Genomic DNA, 20,856 nt, shown 5'->3' with positions numbered 1-20,856 from the left:
TTATATTAACCGAACATACATGAAATTCCATACTAGCATTTTATTTTTATCTCTTTAACAGAGCAACAATCTTCTATAGAGAGAAATGACCTAAGCTGTTTTGCAAAGTCTTCACTATGTTAAGAAAACTTTCATTTGGACATGTTGAATCATGGTTTAAACTGAACTTGCTTACTTAAAGACTGAGGTTTTTAATAAATATTCTGCTCAAATACAAATGCAGATCTTTTCCTGGTTTGCGATCATTGTGTTTTTCTTCATGAGTTTTAGTAATACTGTAGTTGTCCATTCAGTACATATAAATGTAGTTAGCAAGTCTCACGTAAATGCCCACACCTCGAGGTTATGGATACAGAATTGTTCCTGGGTGGATAGTATATCATTGTTAAAAGTTTCGCTCCTCTGACTTCTTCCGTGGTACAAATCTTCATCCAACCACAATCCAAAAGTACCACTGGAAATAAAATCCATAAAAATAATTAAATCACTGTCTACTAGTTTTTACCTTTTTTTTTTAACTTCCAGTTAGTTTTTAAGATCCAATGAAAAATAGATTGGGCTTGAAAGGGCATTCTAAGCCCTCTTATGTCCATCTTGTCCAAACTTGGAAGACAGTCATTGGCTGAACATGTCAGATGACGTGCAGCCGCTTACTTCTATTGAGTACCTAGATTTGATCAAAGCTAAAGGTTTTAGAAGACTTGCTTACCATTTCCCCCCTCCAAATGTCAGTGAACGCGTGTCCCCTCTCACAAACAAGGTATTCTCACCTGTCCAACGAAATACCTGTATACATACAAGTTAAACAGAGAAAAGAATGCTGAAAATACGGTTTGTTTTAGTTATACACATGGGGCGTATCTATTAAATCAAAAACAAATTATAAGAAGCATATGCACAATTTAGGCCCGTATTGCAAGTAAGATATTATTTACAGTTCTCACTTTGGGTCTTTAATTTTCAAACTCTTGTCATCTCACTATTGTTCTCAGTTTTGTAGATTAATAAAACCATAACCTGAGATAGCAAATCTATATAATTTTCTCTTTAAACACAACAAGCAACAACAAAAATCTGTCAGAAATGACTTTCCGACCCTATATCAGTTAAATTATACTTTTCCTATGCTCCTACACCACACAAAACTTAATATCTTTGCCTACAAAGGCTAACTCACTACACACCTCTTGAACGTTGCAAAATCCCTCAACCCGATTCGGTGACACTCGACTGATGTCCCAACACTGCAAAATTGGATGGACAAGGTGGAAGACCTCTATGGAATGGAGACACTCAAAGCCTCTACGCGGGACAACAGAACGTTGCCTACAGACGTAGACGCCATGGTTAGACTTCATGTCCAAACGTACCAAACACCTGCCCCTGACGGGCGACATCCTGGCCCAAGGGACAGGTGACTTGGCTGAACACAAAAAACACCAAATATGACAGGACTCAGAAACTAACCGCAGAACAGTGGGGCTCTCGCTAAACATCAAAGGACCCTGAGGGATGACGGGATATGGAGTGACGAGTGGGTGGGAGACGCTTGGCAGGGGACAGAATTGGGACGCGGCCAAGGAGGGTAGGGACTGATGATGCCCGCGGCCACAGCTGCGAGTCACCAAGTGCCGATTAATGCCGCCACCCTTTGCCTTTAAAGAAGGGACTATTTTGTCTCAATATGTTCCTCTGCTCAAATGGACACTATAGGCACCTAGACCACTTCAGCTCATTGAAGTGATCTGGGTGCATATTTCCAGGTCCCTTAACCTTGCATTATTGCAATTATTAATTAGCTGCAATAATTACCTTTATGGGTTAACTCCACCTCTAGTAAAGGTCTACTACACAGCCACTAGAGGGACTTCCAAGTCGTTAAGCAACTTTTGGTCGCCTAACTGATGCTGGATGTCCTCACGCTATGCATCCAGAGTCACCCCAAGCCCCGATGGGGAAATCCTAATGCGAGCGCTGCCATTGCCGTGCATGTGCTTTAAGTCTCCCGCACCGGCTGACGTCGGTAGGGGAGGAGCGGAAGCAGAACTGACCCAGCGCCGAGGAACATCAGCATGGACTCAGGTAAGTGACAAAAGTTTTTTTTTTTAATCCTTTCTGCACCATGGGGAGGGAAGGGGCACTATAACTTTGTTTTCCTGGCTCTATAGTTTCCTTTTGACAAGCTTGGCAAAAAGGCGGAGCTACCTTTTGCCAAGTTTTTCATTTCCTTTTGCCGTCACCATTGAAGGCTGTAGGAAAAAAAGCTATCGGAATCAAGATGGAGGCACTCACGAGGGACAGGTTCAGGTAATTAAACTCACTTTCCCCCACATCCCCCTGGCCTCTAAGCGGCAATGTCTCTTTGCAGAGATCTCTTTAAGGAGCCGCTTTAACTGTTATCTTTGTTCTGTGTGTATTATATGTACGACCTTGTAACAGGATTGATAGTTTGTGTGTCCCAAAATATACTCAAAAATTTGAGAAATCTTAATGTGCTCTTCCTGGTAAGGAGCATTGAAACAGTGGCTGTGTAAGCACCATAACCACTACAGAATGTAAAAGTAATCCTATGAAGTATAAGTTAGTTTATGTTACATTACATAGATCATCAAATAAGAAGAATACAATAAGGCAGTAAAATTATACCAGTGTTGAAAACCAAATATATATATACAACAAAAAGGAAAATAGAACTATAAGTTAAAGTACGAAAGATTAAAACATAAAGTCTCATGGGCTGCATTTTAAAACTTATCAATAAACATTAGGCAAATGAGCGCATCATTTACCTTTAGTTCTGGTGAAAAACTAAAAAGGAAGGTCTCCCCAGTGCCGTAGAAACCAGGATTTATCTGTATTTCAGTGGAAGAGAAAGCGCCGAATACCTGCAAGATAAATTGCAATTAGATTGATATATTGAAACAATGTTTTTATTTCTCGTCTTTTTATTTTTAAAGGGACAGTATAGTCCCCAAAATAACTTTAGTTTAATGAAGCAGTTTTGGTGTATAGCTCGTGCCTCTGAAGTTTCACTGTTCAATTCTCTGCCATTTAGGAGTTAAATCACTTTTGTTTCTGTTTATGCAGACCTTGTCACCCCTCCTGTGAATGTGTCTGACACAGCCTCCATGAAAACAAAATGGCTTCATTTTCAATCAGATGTAACTTACCTTAAAGGTTTTTCTCCTTCTCTGTAAATTGAACAATAATTACATACAAGGGGCTCCTTTAAGGTCTAGCAAGTTATTAACAGAGCAAAAAATAAAACATTAAAATTTAAACAAAATTTGCAATAAAGGAAGTTTAAACATTAGATGACTTTGCGGGAAATGCTGAGCAAGTCACATGCAGGAAGGTGTGCCTATGGTTGCATAAACAAAGTGAAGTATATCCTAAATGGCCAATAACTGAGCAGTGAGACTGCAGGGGCATGATCTATAATCAAAAACTGCTTAATTAAGCTAAAGTTGACTTGGTGACTATAGTGTCCCTTTAATGTATGCCCTGACTTTGCCTTTTCTGAACTACATTATGATGTCAATGGTTAAACTTTTAATACAAAGTTAAAAGAAAATATTCCATCTCATGAAAAAAGGTGTATGATGTATATTCTTATATGATGTAAATTCTAGAGGAGTGAGTTTACCTTTAAATGCATCTGTGCATATTATATATGGTTTTTAAAGGGCAGATAGGGTTTTGGGCTTGTCCCCCATATACATTTATAATGAAATATCACGTGTGGAGGAAATACTACAAAATAGCTGAATAAAATACATTTTCAAGGTTTGTACACAATTATTTCTTCATGAGTGCAGCAAAAAAAAAAGCAACCTAAGTTTGATTAATTTATTTGTTATGACATTGGAAAAATACGATAGACAAATACGATATTTTATCAGTGACCTCTGTCAAAACTGATGGTTACATCATATTTTTCATGCACGTTTCATATTTGAGGTTAATTTCATTGACTTGGTGCATTCCACTTCTGCAAAGTGCCATCATTTTTTATTTTGCAGCTCTCAAATTACAGCATATTTTGGTGATTTCTCAAGGGTTCACCAAGTAGAGTGTTTGAATAAAGCATTGCACCATTTTCAGATCCTGTCAATCATTGTACACTCAATGTATTACCCCCGTCATGGGCTTAATGGGGGCTCCATGCAAACTTCCACCCATAAGACTTCCACATTTTTATCTGTTTCCTTATCAGCTTCTACCTTATCTGTAATACTAGGCTTTAATTTAGGTTTGACTTGTACATGTACCCTTCCACATTTTCTACTTATTGTATCCTTAAATATCTATACTACCATGTATCAGAAATACATAATATTTCGTATAGTTCATTATATGCCAATAAGTGTCGTACCGTTCATGCCACTAACATTTTTTTGCATTAGCCAACAGATATTTAGAGTAAGATGTGCAGTCTAAGCACCATAACCACTATATATTATGTTGTAGTGGTTATGGTTCCAGGAGTCTCCTGGCGCTATCCTATGCTAAGTTATCAAACTGTTTTTGAACAATATGACTCTTACCTGGGTTCCCTGGTCACCTACAATTTGGCCTCCTCTTCCGATATCACTAATACAGAATTCTCTAATTCCACACTAATGACATCAGTTCCTCCTGTGTTTGGTGGAAACAGGTCTGAAATTTATATATCTATTGTGAAATCGGTAACTTCCACCTTGGCTATATTTGAATCCCAATAATATTTGGAATGACAGAATAGACCGTCAATCTAGAATAGTAAAAATGGAACCACCACCATGAAAGCTATTTTACTTATTGTGTTTTTGGAACTACTTTTCATCGGAGAAGACAACAATCGCTAATTGATTCTTGTTTAAAAAAAGTGAACAGTTTTTCAACCAATTATTCTTTGTTTTATGCTGAAACAATATAGTAGAATGTATCCCACCTACCTTCCCTTCATTATCCTTCACAACCAGTAGCACTGGGGAGCTGATTTTGTTCATTGTTCGATACATGGTTCTCAAACTGAAGCCATGTTTTTCTGTGCTGTACAAAAGCTGCCACGTATGTAGCAGGAGTCTCGGCGGCAGCTGCTGCCCAATCTGTGAACATCAACTGCTGTTATTAGATGCCTCACAAAGAATTATTTAGTTATAGTTCAACAACAGACTTTATTCTTCTTAGTGTCCCATAAGCTGTTACCATACTGTAGTTTACTTGGTAATGGGATTGGGGTAGTTAAATGTGGAAGATAGATAACCAAAAGTAGGTGCTGCCCTTTTTGATGGGAAGATTGAGGAGAACAAGAGAACATTAGGGTCGGATCCCAAAAGACAAAGGTAGGAAAGCAGAGATTGTATTACCAGTCCATAGAATGAATGAGGCTAACAGTGATAAGAACATCAGGGACCGAGAGACAGAACAATGTAACACAGCCAAGGACAGGGCAGGTGGAGAGTGAATAAGGTCAAGAGACAGTCCAGGTCAAGAGAATAGAGAACAGCAGAATAAAATAGCTTCAGGAGAAAGAGTGATTCCCTTTGAAGGTGATACCCATTGCCTGCTTTACTAGAGAGGTAGGGTAGGAAATATTCATAGTTTTATATATTTTCTGGGAAACTGCTGGGGCTAACTCAAAAGCAGTGCCCCTCCCAAATTTGGGTCCTGGATCCACCTGTGATTGAAAGAACTACAATAGGGCACTGAGAGATGTAAGGGCAGTTTATGTATAGCCCTTTCCCATGTGTGTTTAGTTGGCATCTACAAAATGCCCGGAAAACTGACACTGATACCGTAGAACAGGTACGCATTAGAGGTTGAGCAGGAATGATACATTTTAAGGACAGAGCTTGCATCCATAAATGATGCACAGATGGACAGTCTAAAGGGGGGAGTAAATGACGCCATATGGAACAAGCTCCTAACAGCAAAGAAACTTAGAACATGATGGCAGATAAGAACCATTCGGCCCATCTAGTCTGCCCAATTTTCTAAATACTTTTATTAGTCTCTGGCCTTATCTTATAGTTAGGATAGCCCTATGCCTATCCCACGCATGCTTAAACTCCTTTACTGTGATAACCTCTACCACTTCAGCTGGAAGGCTATTACATGCATCCACTACCCTCTCGGTAAAGTAATACTTCCTGATATTATTTTTAAACCTGCCCCTCTAATTTAAGACTATGCCTTCTTGCTGTGGTAGTTTTTCTTCTTTTAAATATAGTCTATTCCTTTACTGCGTTGATTCCCTTTATGTATTTAAGTGTTTCTATCATATCCCCCCTGTCTCGTCTTTCCTCCAAGCTATACATGTTAAGATCTTTTAACCTTGAAGCAGTTTAGTAGCCCTTCTCTGAACTCTCTCTAAAGTATCAATATCCTTCTGGAGATACGGTCTCCAGTATTGCGTACAATACTCCAAGTGAGGTCTCACCAGTGTTCTGTACAATGGCATGAGCACTTCCCTCTTTCTACTGCTAATACCTCTCCCTATACAACCAAGCATTCTGCTAGCATTTCCTGCTGCTCAATTACATTGTCTGCCTACCTTTAAGTCCTTTAGAAATAATCACCCCTAAATCCCTTTCTTCAGATGTTGAGGTTAGGACTCTTATCAATAATACTTTGATACATTTGCCTTGTCGGGTTTCATTCATTCAGTCTTTGTGACCACATATCAGTGCCACCCATTTTCAACTATTTACTGTACCTATTAGAAATTTTTCTATGAATTTACACCTACCTGTTTGACATGGTCCAACATTAAAATCTGGCTCTCCCCAGCCAAAACTGGCTCACACGGCTCCTCTTTAGCGTTTTCAATAGCTTTAACCTGGGTCCTCTCCTGAGTGTACTCCGTGGAATCATTGTCTGAATCATCACTGGAAATAGCTTCATGCAAGTTATTCTTCTAGCAGAAAAAAACATTAAATAAATACAATTCAAAGAATATAAAGATTGCAATCCTTATTTTACTTTTTAGTATGGTAGAGAAATCTTCTATTAATCCGCTATTCATTTTGCCAAGTAATGTGATCACAATTTGAGCTAAATTTCAAATATAAAGTAGTTATGCAATTGATACAAATACTGTGTTTACTGTAATAACATGTCATGTAATACAATATTTTAAAAACAATTTCAGGGGGCTTTGCATACCCTGGTATGTTTCTTAGATATTGCAATACGGTGACACAGGTTTCATATATTACATTCCTCTCAATGCAGCAGTCCTAATATAGTCTGTATCAGCATTTAAGGTGTTGGTCACATCATATTGCCCAAATAAACATTTTGATACTGTAAATCGCACTGTGCTTTAAAGATGTAATTAAATATATATATTTTTTCAATTATTATTATTTTTTCAACGTTGCAGTTTAGAGACTGCATTATCCAACTGTCATATGACCTGCCATGATATATATACGGTATATTTTTTTCTGAATATTTTTTTATTAAAGAGAAGTAATGTAAGACAGAACAAACGGATCTGCATTGTGGGAGGACACGCAGGTCCTGCAAGGAGCGGTCACGTATATCAGCATATGGAGATACGCAGATCTCATGGCAAAAAGGCATGACGGAGACTTGCAGGCCTCAAGACATTGAAATACAGTCAATCCGTTCTAACCGAGTAGGTGTAATTTTTAAACTAAACCTGAACCATTTAACAGTCCCAGTGTTGGAGTTGTATTTCAGTATAGGTGATTGGCTACCTTTGTGTGGACTGTCATGAACACTGTACGGGGTGGGTTGGTAGCGTGGTCCATCCCGTTCGCGATGATCGAACAAATTGGTCAGGCATGGATATCTGGCAAGGTCGGTTAAGGCCATGTGCATAGCATCACACCATATGACACAACCCAGTTAAAACAGTTATATAATAAATATCTATATATACTTGATACGTCTTAGTAAATAGCTATTCTTTTTATTGTTTATCTCTGACCTCCTCACTACCACTCCCTGAGAGTCCAGCGTTTTACATGTTGTAAAAAAACCAACAGTTCTTGTTTTGCCAAACCGGTCTATTTCCGTGTTAATATATACACATGATTACTAAAGGTGAGATGTTGGCAAAACAAAAAAAATACAAGTAGAAACATGTAATGTAAACAATATAGTTGATGTCTTGCGTTAAACAGTTACAAGTAGCCAAAAATTCTGTATCCAGTTTCACTGCACTTTGGTGGGGTTCTCGGCAATGTCATATTGACACAGGAGGCTGTTGTCAAATTTTGATCTAGATGATTAGCCATGTGCTTAGTGTATCACCTGATTACAGACAGACAGACAGAAAAACAAAATATGTGCAGGCTTATCTAGCCCAAAAACAAGTAATACAAGTTATGTTTCAATATCCTGACATAATAAAATTAATTAATAAATTAATCTCTGCATGTGTTTTGTTTTACAAAGTGTTTTTAGGTGTGGAATATCCTATCCAGACACAAACGTTATTGCTACTTCTAAATCTAACTACCCTTAATCCTTGATAAACTTAATTGAACAGTTGTGGGACCATAACAACGTCATTAAGTGGTTATGGTGCCTGGAGTGTTCCTTTGACTCTACCCTTAGCTGACCCAAAAGCTAACACAGACTTGTGCATGGGGAAATAAATTGGTTAGTCTGAAAAAAAAAATCAAAAATTGTTTCATGATTGTTTACGATCGTTTCATGAAAAACAAGTCAGACGAACCAAAATGGCACAAAAATGGACCAATCAGTGTACTGCAAAATATATACATTTTCGTACTATTTAGTTCATAGATCAGGTGAAAAAAATTGAACCAATAAATGGAAAAAAGGGGAAGCAGAAAAAAAATCTATATCTTTATTAACAAAATTATTTATTATATTTTTTATTAAATATATAAATATATAAATATGTAAAATAGATTTTTTTTTTTACTGTGCACATAGTCCACGTAAAACTTGAGTTTAAATTGGTACAACAAAAAAAATATATATTTTAATCGGTTAGATTTAGCATCTATCATCTTGATTTTTTTTTTCTTTATATGCAATTTAAGTAGGTTTTGCTAGACTATTGCATGATAATGTAATTATCAGGTGACACCGAAGTCATTTGTTTAGTTGTTTTTCTTATGAATGTAAGGATTGTGGAGGAACATGAACACATATTACATTGACATAACTCTTTCTTGTTTCATTAATAGATGTACATAGTAGACAATTGTTTATTTTTACAGACATTATAGTTGGATATGCAATATAGTATACTTTAAGGTAGGAGGTCCACTTACTGTCAATATTATAATATGGGTTAATTAATGTAAGTACCGTGTCTATGTATAGGTAAATGTCCCAATAAATTGTATTTATTATTTATTTATAAATGGGATTAACTAAAAGGTAACAGACATACTTATTTAAGATGGTGCCACAATATTTGTTACATTTTTGTTATTTTTGAAAACCATCAGCTTATAGAGCTTTTCTCTTTTTTGATGGCAGTATCACTGCACAAGGTGCTAATGAACGTGGGCATGTGTCTTCTCAAGAAGGTGTCGGTATATAAAGTATAGTGAATAAGTACATAAATAAATTATAAATATTCCAATATTCAATCCAGAAAGGATTGTGTGCATCCCCTTAATATAGAATGTAACAACGTACACACACACATACACAAAAAAAGCGTATTTAGATTCCTGATATTGTAATGAACATACAAACAGGGTTATTCACGAAACTTCCAATTGTTGCAAATTAAAATCCAAATCTAAAAATTCAAGATCTGGGAAAAAAAATTCAATCTCGTAGTCATAGCTGGGATATTTTGGAGTTAAATTCACAATTTGGATTTATCGAAGAAACCCAACAATTTGTGTTTGTTTTGTTTGCTGTTATTTTTTTAACCTCTTATTATATTTGATTTGACATTGATCTGTCTAGAGTAGACCATGGACAAAGTCCCCTTATGTCTTGTCTAATCTTTTGTATCTGATTAGGACATGGTCCCATACTATCAAACAGCTGTTTGATAATAGAGTCCTGTCCAGAAACAGTAATATTGAGTTTACAAACATCTAGATTTTTATACAATTTTTACAGAATGAAATACTTAAAGTAATAATATAAGTTTTTCATTTTACATACCAGCAGTGTGTAGGAGAAGCGGACTGTTTTCATGTTCCTTGGCTCTCAGCAGAAGTGAAAGCTTTGAAGGTTACTTTCATTGTGAGCTGAACACACCCACAACATGTACTTTAACACATTTCATAGATACAAGCATTGATGTCACATTCCAACCTTTGCTCACTCATTTGCCTGTGTTATGACCGTAATAATAGGAAATTATACCTGCTGGCAATACAGCAATAAGATGGGTATATTGTGAATCCCCAGAACTCTGTGTCTCTGTACTGCATATTTCCAAAGGAGCAATGACATCTGAACTAACAGTGACACAGAGATTTGTGTTCCCACAGGCTAGACAACAAGAGAATACACATCTGTCAAGGGTAACTGTGTTAATACACACTACACGCACACTGTTTGTCAGGTTTTTACTTTTGTATATGCATAAAAATTGGTTTTCCAGTTGTTCAAAGATGTGAATCTGAAATCTTATGTTTAAACTTTATAAATACAATTGCAGTTTTTTCAAACAAATACATTTTGTTTGTAGTTTTTTTTCATATATACTTTTGAGTAAACATTTGTATTATTTTGTCTTGCAAAATATTTTTCTAGCGCCGACGTACATTGATCAGCCACAACATTAAAACCACTGGCAGGTGAAGTAAATAACAATGATTAAATCGTTACACTGGCACCTGTCAAGGGGTGGGATATATTAAACAACTTGTGAACAGCCCATTCTTAAATTTCATGTATTGGAAGCAGGAAAAGATCTGAGTGTAAAGATCTGAGTGCCATTACCAGGGCCAAATAGTGATGCCTAGATAACTGGGTCAGAGCATCTTTAAATGTGGGGTGTTCCCAGTATGCAGTGGTTAGTACCTACCAAAAATAGTGCAAGGAAGTACAACCACTGGTGAACAGGTGTCAGGGTTATGGGCGTCCACGGCTCATTGATGCATATGAGGAGCAACGGTTAGGCCATCTGGTCTAGTCTCAAAAAAGTACTACTGTAGCTCAAATTGCTGAACAACTTAATGCTGGCCTTGATAGAAAGGTGTTAGAACACACAGTGCATCACAGTTTACTGTATATGGGGCTGCGTAGATGCAGACTGTTCAGAATATATATGATGACCACCTCCCACCTCGGAAAGCACCTTCAATGGGATGAAAGCATCATAAATGGATCATAGAGCAATGGAAAGATCTAATGGATCACATTTTTGTTTAGATCAGGCGGATGGCCAGGTGGGTGTGGGTTGTTTGACTGGGTAAGATATGACAGCTGGATGCATTATGGGAAGAAATCAGGCTGGTGGAGGCAGTGTTATGCTCTGGGCAATGTTCGGCTGGGAAACTTTGGGTCCTGGCATTCATGCGGATGTTACTTTGACACATACCACCTAACTAGAGATTGTTACAGACCACGTACACCTTTCATGGCAATGGCATTCCCTGATGGCAGTGGCCTCTTTCAGCAGGCTGCAAAAATTGTTCAGGAATGGTTTGAGGAACATGACAAAGAGTTCAAGGTCATGCCTTGGTCTCCAAATTCTTCAGATCTCAATTAAACTGAGTAACTGTGGGATGGGATGTAACAACAAACCTGATCCATGGCAGGGGCGGACTGACCGGTCGGGCACTTTGGACATGGTCCGAGGGCCCGGCCGGGAGGGGGGCCCGCCATCAGGGGGTCCGGAGGCACACTCTGAGGGGGCCGGCCGCACCTTTAAATGCTGCAGCCGCCTGAGCACTCTCTTAAGAGCCTCAGGCGGCTGCAGCTTCTCACCTCCCCTCCCCTGTAGCGTGGCCAAGCTGCTCTCCGGTCCGCGGTGCCCGGCCGGAGTGATAGGAAGGTGCACACTGAGTGTGCACTTCCTGTCATTCCGGACGGTTACAGGAAACAGAGAGAGCAGCTCGGCCACGCTACAAGGGAGGGGGTAAGAAGAGAGAGGGAGGGGGGGTAAGAAGAGAGAGGGAGGGGGGTAAGTAGAGAGAGGGGGTAAGAAGAGGGGGGTAAGAAGAGAGAGGGAGGGGGGGTAAGAAGAGAGAGTGAGGGGGGTAAGAAGAGAGAGTGAGGGGGTAAGAAGAGAAAGGGAGGGGGGTAAGAAGAGAGAGGGAGGGGGGTAAGAAGAGAGAGGGAGGGGGTAAGAAGAGAAAGGGAGGGGGGTAAGAAGAGAGAGGGAGGGGGTAAGAAGAGAGAGGGAGGGGGTAAGAAGAGAAAGGGAGGGGGGTAAGAAGAGAGAGGGAGGGGGTAAGAAGAGAAAGGGAGGGGGGTAAGAAGAGAGAGGGAGGGGGGTAAGAAGAGAGAGGGGGGTAAGTAGAGAGGGGGGTAAGAAGAGAAAGGGAGGGGGGTAAGAAGAGAGAGGGAGGGGGTAAGAAGAGAAAGGGAGGGGGGTAAGAAGAGAGAGGGAGGGGGTAAGAAGAGAGAGGGAGGGGGTAAGAAGAGAAAGGGAGGGGGGTAAGAAGAGAGAGGGAGGGGGTAAGAAGAGAAAGGGAGGGGGGTAAGAAGAGAGAGGGAGGGGGGTAAGAAGAGAGAGGGGGGTAAGTAGAGAGGGGGGTAAGAAGAGAAAGGGAGGGGGGTAAGAAGAGAGAGGGAGGGGGTAAGAAGAGAAATGGAGGGGGTAAGAAGAGAGGGAGGGAGTAAGAAGAGAGAGGGAGGGGGGTAAGAAGAGAAAGGGAGGGGGGTAAGAAGAGAGAGGGAGGGGGTAAGAAGAGAAAGGGAGGGGGTAAGAAGAGGGAGGGGGGTAAGAAGAGAGAGGGAGAGGGGTAAGTAGAGAGAGGGGGGGTTAAGAAGAGAAAATGAGGGGCAGTAAGAAGAGAGAGGGAGGGGGGTAAGAAGAGAGAGGGAGGGGGGTAAGAAGATAGAGGGAGGGGGGTAAGAAGAGAGAGGGAGGGGGGTAAGAAGAGAGAGGGAGGGGGGTAAGAAGAGAGAAGGAGGGGTGGGTAAGAAGAGAGAAGGAGGGGTGGGTAAGAAGAGAAGGGGGTAAGAAGAGAGAGGGAGGGGGGTTAAGAAGAGAGGGGGGTTAAGAAGAGAGAGGGAGGGGGTAAGAAGAGGGAGGGGGGTAAGAAGAGAGAGGGAGGGGGTAAGAAGAGAGAGGGAGGGGGTAAGAAGAGAGAGGGAGGGGTGGGTAAGAAGAGAAAAGGGGGTAAGAAGAGAGAGGGAGGGGGGTTAAGAAGAGAGAGGGAGGGGGGTAAGAAGAGAGAGGGAGGGGGTAAGAAGAGAGAGGGAGGGGGGTAAGAAGAGAGGGGGGGTAAGAAGAGAGAGGGAGGGGGTTAAGAAGAGAGAGGGGGCTAAGAAGACAGGGGGTAAGAAGGGGGGTAAGAAGAGAGAGGGAGGGGGGTAAGAAGAGAGGGGGTAAGAAGAGAAAGGGAGGGGGTTAAGAAGAGAGAGGGGGCTAAGAAGACAGGGGGTAAGAAGGGGGGTAAGAAGAGAGAGGGAGGGGGTAAGAAGAGAGAGGGAGGGGGTAAGAAGAGAGAGGGAGGGGGTAAGAAGAGAGGGGGAGGGGGTAAGAAGAGAGGGAGGGGGGTAAGAAGAGAGGGAGGGGGGTAAGAAGAGAGAGGGAGGGGGTAAGAAGAGAGGGAGGGGGAGTAAGAAGAGAGAGAGGGGGTAAGAAGAGAGAGAGGAGAGTAAGAAGAGAGGAGGGTGGGAGTAAGAAGAGAGGGGGGAGTAAGAAAGGGGTAAGAAGAGGGGGAGGGGGAGTAAGAAGGGAGTGGGGGAGTAAGAAGGGGGTAAGAAGAGAGGGGGGAGTAAGAAAGGGGTAAGAAGAGGGGGAGGGGGAGTAAGAAGGGAGTGGGGGAGTAAGAAGGGGGTAAGAAGAGGGGGAGGGGGGAGTAAAAAGAGGAAGGGGGGAGTAAGAAGAGGGGGAGGGGGGAGTAAGAAGAGGGGGAAGGGGGTTAAGAAGAGGGGGAAGGGGGTTAAGAAGAGGGGGAGTAAGAAGAGGGGTGAGGGGGTAAGAAGAGGGGGTGGGGAGTAAGAAGAGGGGGAGGAAGAGGGGAGAGGGGGGAGGAAGAGGGGAGAGGGGGTAAGAAGAGGGGGGGAGTAAGAAGAGGGGGGAGTAAGAAGGGGGAGTAAGAAGAGGGGGAGGGGGGAGTAAGAAGAGGTGGGAGTAAGAAGAGGGGGAGAGTAAGAAGGGGGAGTAAGAAGAGGGGGAGGGGGGAGTAAGAAGAGGGGGAGAGTAAGAAGGGGGTAAGAAGATGGGGGAGTAAGAAGAGGGGGAGGGGGAGTAAGAAGAGGTGGGAGTAAGAAGAGGGGGAGAGTAAGAAGGGGGAGTAAGAAGAGGGGGAGGGGGGAGTAAGAAGAGGGGGAGAGTAAGAAGGGGGTAAGAAGATGGGGGAGTAAGAAGAGGGGGAGAGTAAGAAGGGGGAGTAAGAAGAGGGGGAGGGGGGAGTAAGAGGAGGGCAATTGCCCCCTCCCCTGTCCGCAGGCACCGTGCGGGCAGCCGGCAGGGGAGGGAGGAAGAGAGGACCCGGGAGCTCAGCCTGCAGCTCCTCTGGGTCCTTATTGCGCGAGCACAGATCATTGCCGCGGTTACCACGGCAATGTTACGGCTCTTGCGAGAGTAAACTCCAGCCCTGGAGCTACGGGCTAGAGTTCACTCTCAACACTGTGACCACCAGGGATTCCTGGTGGTCGCAGTGGTGAGAGTGAACTCTAGCCCCATAAACACACTGCCCCCACACACCATATACATTCACACACAGCCCCCATACACACACACTGACCCACACACACCATACACATTTACACACATTGCCTCACACACACACACATACACTGCCCACCCATACTCACACAGCCCCCCATACTAACATTGCCACACACATACACAGCCCCCTCATACACACATTGCCCCACACACCCTACACATTCACACACTACACCCCCTCACACACACTGAACCTTTCACACACACTGCACCCCTTACACATTGCACCACTGCTCCTATACCCTACTAAAGCCTCATATCCCAGCAGACCCCAGGTAAGTTGTCAAACTGTTCTTAAACGGTTTCACTACTTACTCTGGGAGGGGGGCCCGGCCCTCCTGGCACCATAACGACTACACAGAGCAGTAGTGGTTATTGTGCATGGATTATTTCTTCAAATAATCTACAAGTGCCCCAGTAGCCAGCAAGCCAGCCAGCCCACAGGCCAGCCAGCCAGCCAGCCCACAGGCTGGCCAGTAGCCAGCCAGCCCACAGGCCACCAGTTAGGCTTACAGCCAGCAAGCCCACAGCCTGCCAACCGCAGCCAGCAAGCCACAGCCTGCCAGCCAGCAAGCCACAGCCAGCAAGCCACAGCCTGCCAGCCGCAGCCAGCAAGCCAACAGCCTGCCAGCCGCAGCCAGCAAGCCCACAGCCTGCCGGCAGTAGCCAGCAAGCCCACAGCCTGCCAGCAAGCCCACAGCCTGCCAGCCGCAGCCAGTAAGCCCACAGCCTTCCAGCAAGCCCACAGACTGCCAGCCAGCAACAGTAATTAAGGTAAGAGGAGCCAACTTGGCCTAGGTATCAGCGAGCTATGTTGTGTTGCTATATTGTGAATAGGAACCAGAGTGTTGGAGAGACCTCCCTCCAGGCCCCATTAGAATCCATTGTAGTCTCTAATGGGACCTGGAGGAAATTCTTTCTAACACACTCTCTAAAGGACACTGCTAGAATGCTCCCCCCCTCCATGGCCCAGTAGCCCTCAATTGTAGTCTCTACTGGGGCCTGGAGGCGACTGTTTCCAGCAGGGACACTGAGATGGCCTCTGTTAGAAAGACCCCCTTCCAAGCCTATTAGACTCCATTGTAGTCTCTAATAGGGCCTGGAGGGGATTCTTTCTAACACACTCTCTAAAGGACACTGAGATAGCCTCTGCTAGAAAGACCCCCCTCCATGGCCCATTAGCCCTCAATTGTAGTCTCTACTGGGGCCTTGAAGGGATTATTGCACTTTTGTTCCTTGTGTCTAAAGATTGTGTAGGGTGTGGCTGGAGGCGGTGCATGGAGGTGGGACATGGGTGGCGCTTGCTGCGGAGTATGGGTGGGGCCTGTAAGGGGGCCCTTGATTTATTTTGCCCGGGGGCCCTGAGGGTTCTCAGTCCGCCCCTGATCCATGGTAATGTCTTGGTGACTGATACCATAGGAAATGTTCAGAGGTCTTGTGGAGTCCATACCTCGACGCATTAGAGCTGTTATGGAGGCACAATCGGGGATCTACTTGATATTAGGCAAGTGGTTTTAATGTTGTGGCTGATCAGTGTATAGCATAGAGCTTTACAATTATATAATGGGGATATGTAACAACAGTACATTGGCAAACAAGTTAATGATGGCAAGAGGTGAAGAGACCCAGTCCAAATGAGCTAACAATGTCGGGTTCTGATATTCTGCCACCAAAGAGTGAGAGAAAAGTGAGCTATAATCTTTATTCGATCACTTTCTAAATGGAACACCTGCCGACATCAAAATCTGGACTATATCCAGGGACAGAGCCAGTTCTTCCTGTTCTGGACATCTTCCAAGCGATGTACAGGCTTGCAACATAAGGGTGAGCCCGTACCACCACCCCGAATGAACAACAGAATGCATGTGTGAATGATAAACAACAGTGATTCCCAAACTTTTTAGCACATACAAACGTCCCGATTACTACAGTTGCTGTTTAACTGTGCCACATATTTAGTGCTTATTCATTACTGAAATGTCTTATTCTATTAATAACACACATTTTTACAAAACATTTGTATTCGTAACAAGGAATGTTTTATTGAACAATTTATCATAATAAACATGCATCCTCAATGCAACACTGCCATTTCAAAAGGACAAAAAAATTAAATAATGTTTTCTCAGTCAGTGCGGATACGTGAATCTACAATGTGAACAACTCCTCTTTGCTCAGAAAGGTATTGGTGAACTGTGACACATAAAAGCAGATCTTCTGACAAGAATTCATTTTCCTAATAATTCTGACAAGAATTCATTTTCCTGTTTACGTGGTACAGTGCTATTCACAAAAGTAAGAATTCAAAGTGAATATCAAATTCAAGATTAAAAATACCGGAAGCCAAACATTATCTAGGTTTTTCTGGGATATCTCTAACCATGCTTGTGTACATCACTTCAGAGAAGAATTCTGGAATGAGGTAGCACAGATAGCCGTGGATTTGGAAAGTCACCATAGAGCTAACATGTGGCCATCTTCTTTGGCCCTATCCACTGATGTCTGTTGGAACATAGCAAAGGTGAATTTCATCAGTTTATTTTCATCTAATAATGAATTTATTAAAACTATATGCTGCATGATATAGCATGGGTTATTGCTTGTCTGTACTTAAGGACTGCCCTGGTGTGCAGTGGCATCTTCTTCTAGCTTATTGGCTTGATGTGTGTCTACTTGATCCTGCTATTGAAATTGTTTTGGCTGCCTTGTCACCTCTCTCGATACCTAAAATATTTTGTGTAGTGGTTTTGGGATTCTGGACTTTTGAATTTCATATTTCTTTTCCCTTCGACATGTTGCCCATTGGCATGTGATAAGGTCTGCTTAAAGGTATTGTCTTTAAAAATCTCATAGTTTAGAATGAAGGTGTTTAAATTAAGGGCTCTTCCATGCAATTAAGGCTTCTGGTAACCCCTAGAGAGAAGTTTTAGCGGGCTTTACAGATCAACCCCATCCCGCACTGTCACTCAATGTAGAGTGGCTGATTGGAGCACACATTGGGAGGTAGGTTTCTCAGCTCCTTCAGCAGCAGGGTTCTTGTTTGTATATACCGGGAGCTAAGGATATGTCATCTGCCTCGGAGATTGCAGGGGCAATAAGATGTTGGTGGAGAATAGGTACTCCCTGCACCACCCATGCACTCCTAAGTAGGTGTAGGAGGTATTTATAAAGCACAGGCGGTATGCTACACGTCTTGTATGAATGCCCAGTGGTCCAGAGTTTTTGGAGGATCCATGGCATAAATTGCAAATTATCTGATGACCTTCCCCCATTTGTGCCAGTCCAGCTATTGCTGCATCACAACTGGCTGATCAAGGCATATAGAAATTAAGTTGCTTATTATGCACTGCCGAGCACCAATACCATTAACGTAGCATAGTGGGGCATCTCCAACTTTCTCCTGGTGGGCAGCCATGGTGTAGGAGATGAGACAATTTCACAGAATGTCAGTTGTAACACAGCTATATTTAACGCAGTGCGCTTACTGTCTAGATTATATGTCCTACCCTGAGGTGCAGAATCGTCTTGCTTAGGGCATTGGAGCATTTAACAGCGGAGCTCTGTTTCTGGATATTACTTTTCTCAGTTATTTAATTTTCTGCCAATTGTGCGTCATGGAGTGGCTCTGGCAGGGTCCTGGGCAGGTCTGCTCTGCTACATCATCTCGGGACTCCTTGTTTCCCTCCATTCCCCCCTTTTTTTACTCTTCTTATCTCTTCTCTCCTATCACTTTCCCATTTTTTTGTATTCTATCTCCTTTATGCTTAATGCAGTACTTCCAAGACTACATTTTTAGTTTGGTGGCGCTCTGTTGCTTTCATACGATCTTGGGTGCTGCTCACTAGTTCACTTATCGTAAATGTCTTACAATCTATTGGTTTTTTTTTGGTTTTTTATTTATTTATTTTTTTGATGGTCGCATATGATATTGGCTCTGGAGACACATGACGTTAATGCAGCTCTTTCATAACTCCCTTCAGATATTTTATGCATGGACATTCACATAAACTACTGTCTTGCTGTTTCTTATTAACCTTATTTATTAACTTAATAAAGTCTCATTTAAATATACCCTGCAATCAAAAGCGAAGCATACATGCAGAAACGCAACTGAATTGAAATGTCAAACACTGCATTCAAATGGTAACAGTACATAAAAACACACAACCAGGGCCGTCTTTCTGCATGGGCACACTGGGCACTTGCCCAGGGGCCCCACAGGCATAGGGGCCCCACAGCGATACCCATGGGCACAAGCCAACAGGGAATATCCTGCCCTGCTCAGTTGCTATGGGCCCTCTCATGCCAGTGGGGAGATCAAAGATCTCCATCACCAACCCAAATGCCCTTCGCTGTTGAAGAGGGAGGGAGGACCCAGAGCAGCAGGAGAGGGAGGACAGGACCTGGGATGCAGATCGTTCTTCCCGCGAGCATGCTGGTCGGGGCGTTGCTGCACGTTACCATGGTAATGCTAATGGAGAGGGGGAGAGTTCTGTACTTACCACTGGACCACCAGGGCTGGCAATGTTCCTTCCTCCCTGGCAAAAGGTAAGAATATTGGGGTGGGGGAGGGACATAATGCTTTTTTTATTTTTAAATGAAAAAAATAAAATATATACTTTTTCTCCCTGATCACCCCCCCCCCCACATAAACAGCACCTCTTACACCTACACACACACAAACACAGCACCTCTCACACACACGCTGCAACCCTCACTGCGATCTGTGTATATTCAGCAGTTTGTGTATTTAGCAGTGTGTGTATTCATTCAGCAGTGTGTGTGTATATTTAGTAGTCTGTGTGTGAATGTGTTCACACAGCACTCCTTACACACTGCACCCCTCACATACACTCTGCAGCCCTCACACACACACAGCACACCTCGCGCACACACAGCACCCCTCGTGCACACACACAGCACCTCTGGGTGTACTCAGCAGTTTCTGGGTGTACTCAGCAGTGTGTGAATGTGTTCAGCAGTCTGTGTGTGTATATGTATTGTATGTATGTATTGTATTTGTTGGAGGTACCAATAAATATAAGATAAATTTGATTGATAATTACATTTTTATTCCTGTGAGTGGTTATGTATGCAGGGCACCAGTGCACTGCTTCGCCCAGGGGCCTATATTGCTGATAAGATGGCACTGCACATAGCAGCATTGAAACGCCAACAATACAAACAAATACACATCAAATACACATACGTCATACAAAAACATGCTTACATCCAAACACACAGACACTTGCACCAGGGCTCTCTCTACTCTCTCTAGTTCCGCGATGTCAAGATATTTATATCGGCAGACATTTTGTGCTATGATAGAAATGAAAAGTGTATATTGTCAGAGTCACTCAGAACAGAGCAGACTCCATTTTGCTATTTTCAGGCTAACAAAGAGACACATAACATTTCTGTAACTAGCCTGAACTAAGGAATGCATTATATAAACAAGGCAATGAGTCTAACAGAGAAGGGGGATGGAATACTCTTCTTAATGTTAGCTTCACACAAGAAAGCCAGACACCAGTGACCAGATAAGACTCAGTAATTAATTTAACTTTCTAAATTTTACAAGATCCCATTGTAAAGTAAAAGTTGAAATTAAGTTTAAACTGTCAGTTTTAGAAATTACGACAGAAATTGCCGACACAAAGACTGAGGCAAATGCTTTGAACTGGCAAGTAAACAAATTGTGGTGGTCATTTTAGATAAGCCAAATTACATCAAAATAGTCATCAGGAAAAGTTAACTCTTTCCTGGATAGGAAAGTTTAGTGAGGCGATACTGCCCTCTATGGACCAAATACCTAAATGGCTATATGCAGGGTGACTATTGGTCTTATCAACTGATGACGTACAGAGAATCTTTCTTTTTAAAAGTCAGGATCGCAGGCTAAGAAAAGCAAGTGAGTCAGAGAAGAGTCAGTCGGAGTTGAGGTTGGAGTTTCAGATTCGGACACGCAGAGAAATCTATGACAGATATTCACTCTGGGACTAACTAACATTCAAACTCTCTTGGACCCAACTCAAGAACCA

General features: G+C 42.5%; 1 protein-coding gene across 2 annotated transcripts; it reads right to left on the bottom strand.

The window, feature by feature from the left end:
* On the bottom strand, positions 1–10,193 carry TLDC2 (TBC/LysM-associated domain containing 2). Of its 2 annotated transcripts, none has more exons than XM_063455802.1 (6): positions 10,120–10,193; positions 6,734–6,898; positions 4,938–5,090; positions 2,790–2,885; positions 710–786; positions 1–454 (listed from the first exon to the last, which is right to left on the bottom strand). In XM_063455802.1, the coding sequence occupies exons 1-6, from the start codon at positions 10,150–10,152 to the stop codon at positions 319–321; spliced, it is 660 nt and encodes a 219-aa protein (XP_063311872.1). In that variant the 5' UTR covers positions 10,153–10,193; the 3' UTR covers positions 1–318. The 2 variants fall into 2 exon arrangements, with proteins under 2 accessions (XP_063311872.1, XP_063311871.1); XM_063455801.1 differs by having other exon boundaries at positions 6,734–6,901; positions 10,120–10,190.
* Between the last annotated feature and the right edge of the window lie 10,663 nt (positions 10,194–20,856).

The sequence above is a fragment of the Pelobates fuscus genome, chromosome 5 (assembly GCF_036172605.1).
Source record: "Pelobates fuscus isolate aPelFus1 chromosome 5, aPelFus1.pri, whole genome shotgun sequence".
Classification (NCBI taxonomy): domain Eukaryota; kingdom Metazoa; phylum Chordata; class Amphibia; order Anura; family Pelobatidae; genus Pelobates; species Pelobates fuscus.
The sequence above is the reverse complement of the archived record's forward strand: the minus strand, read 5'-3'. Positions and strand labels throughout refer to the sequence as shown.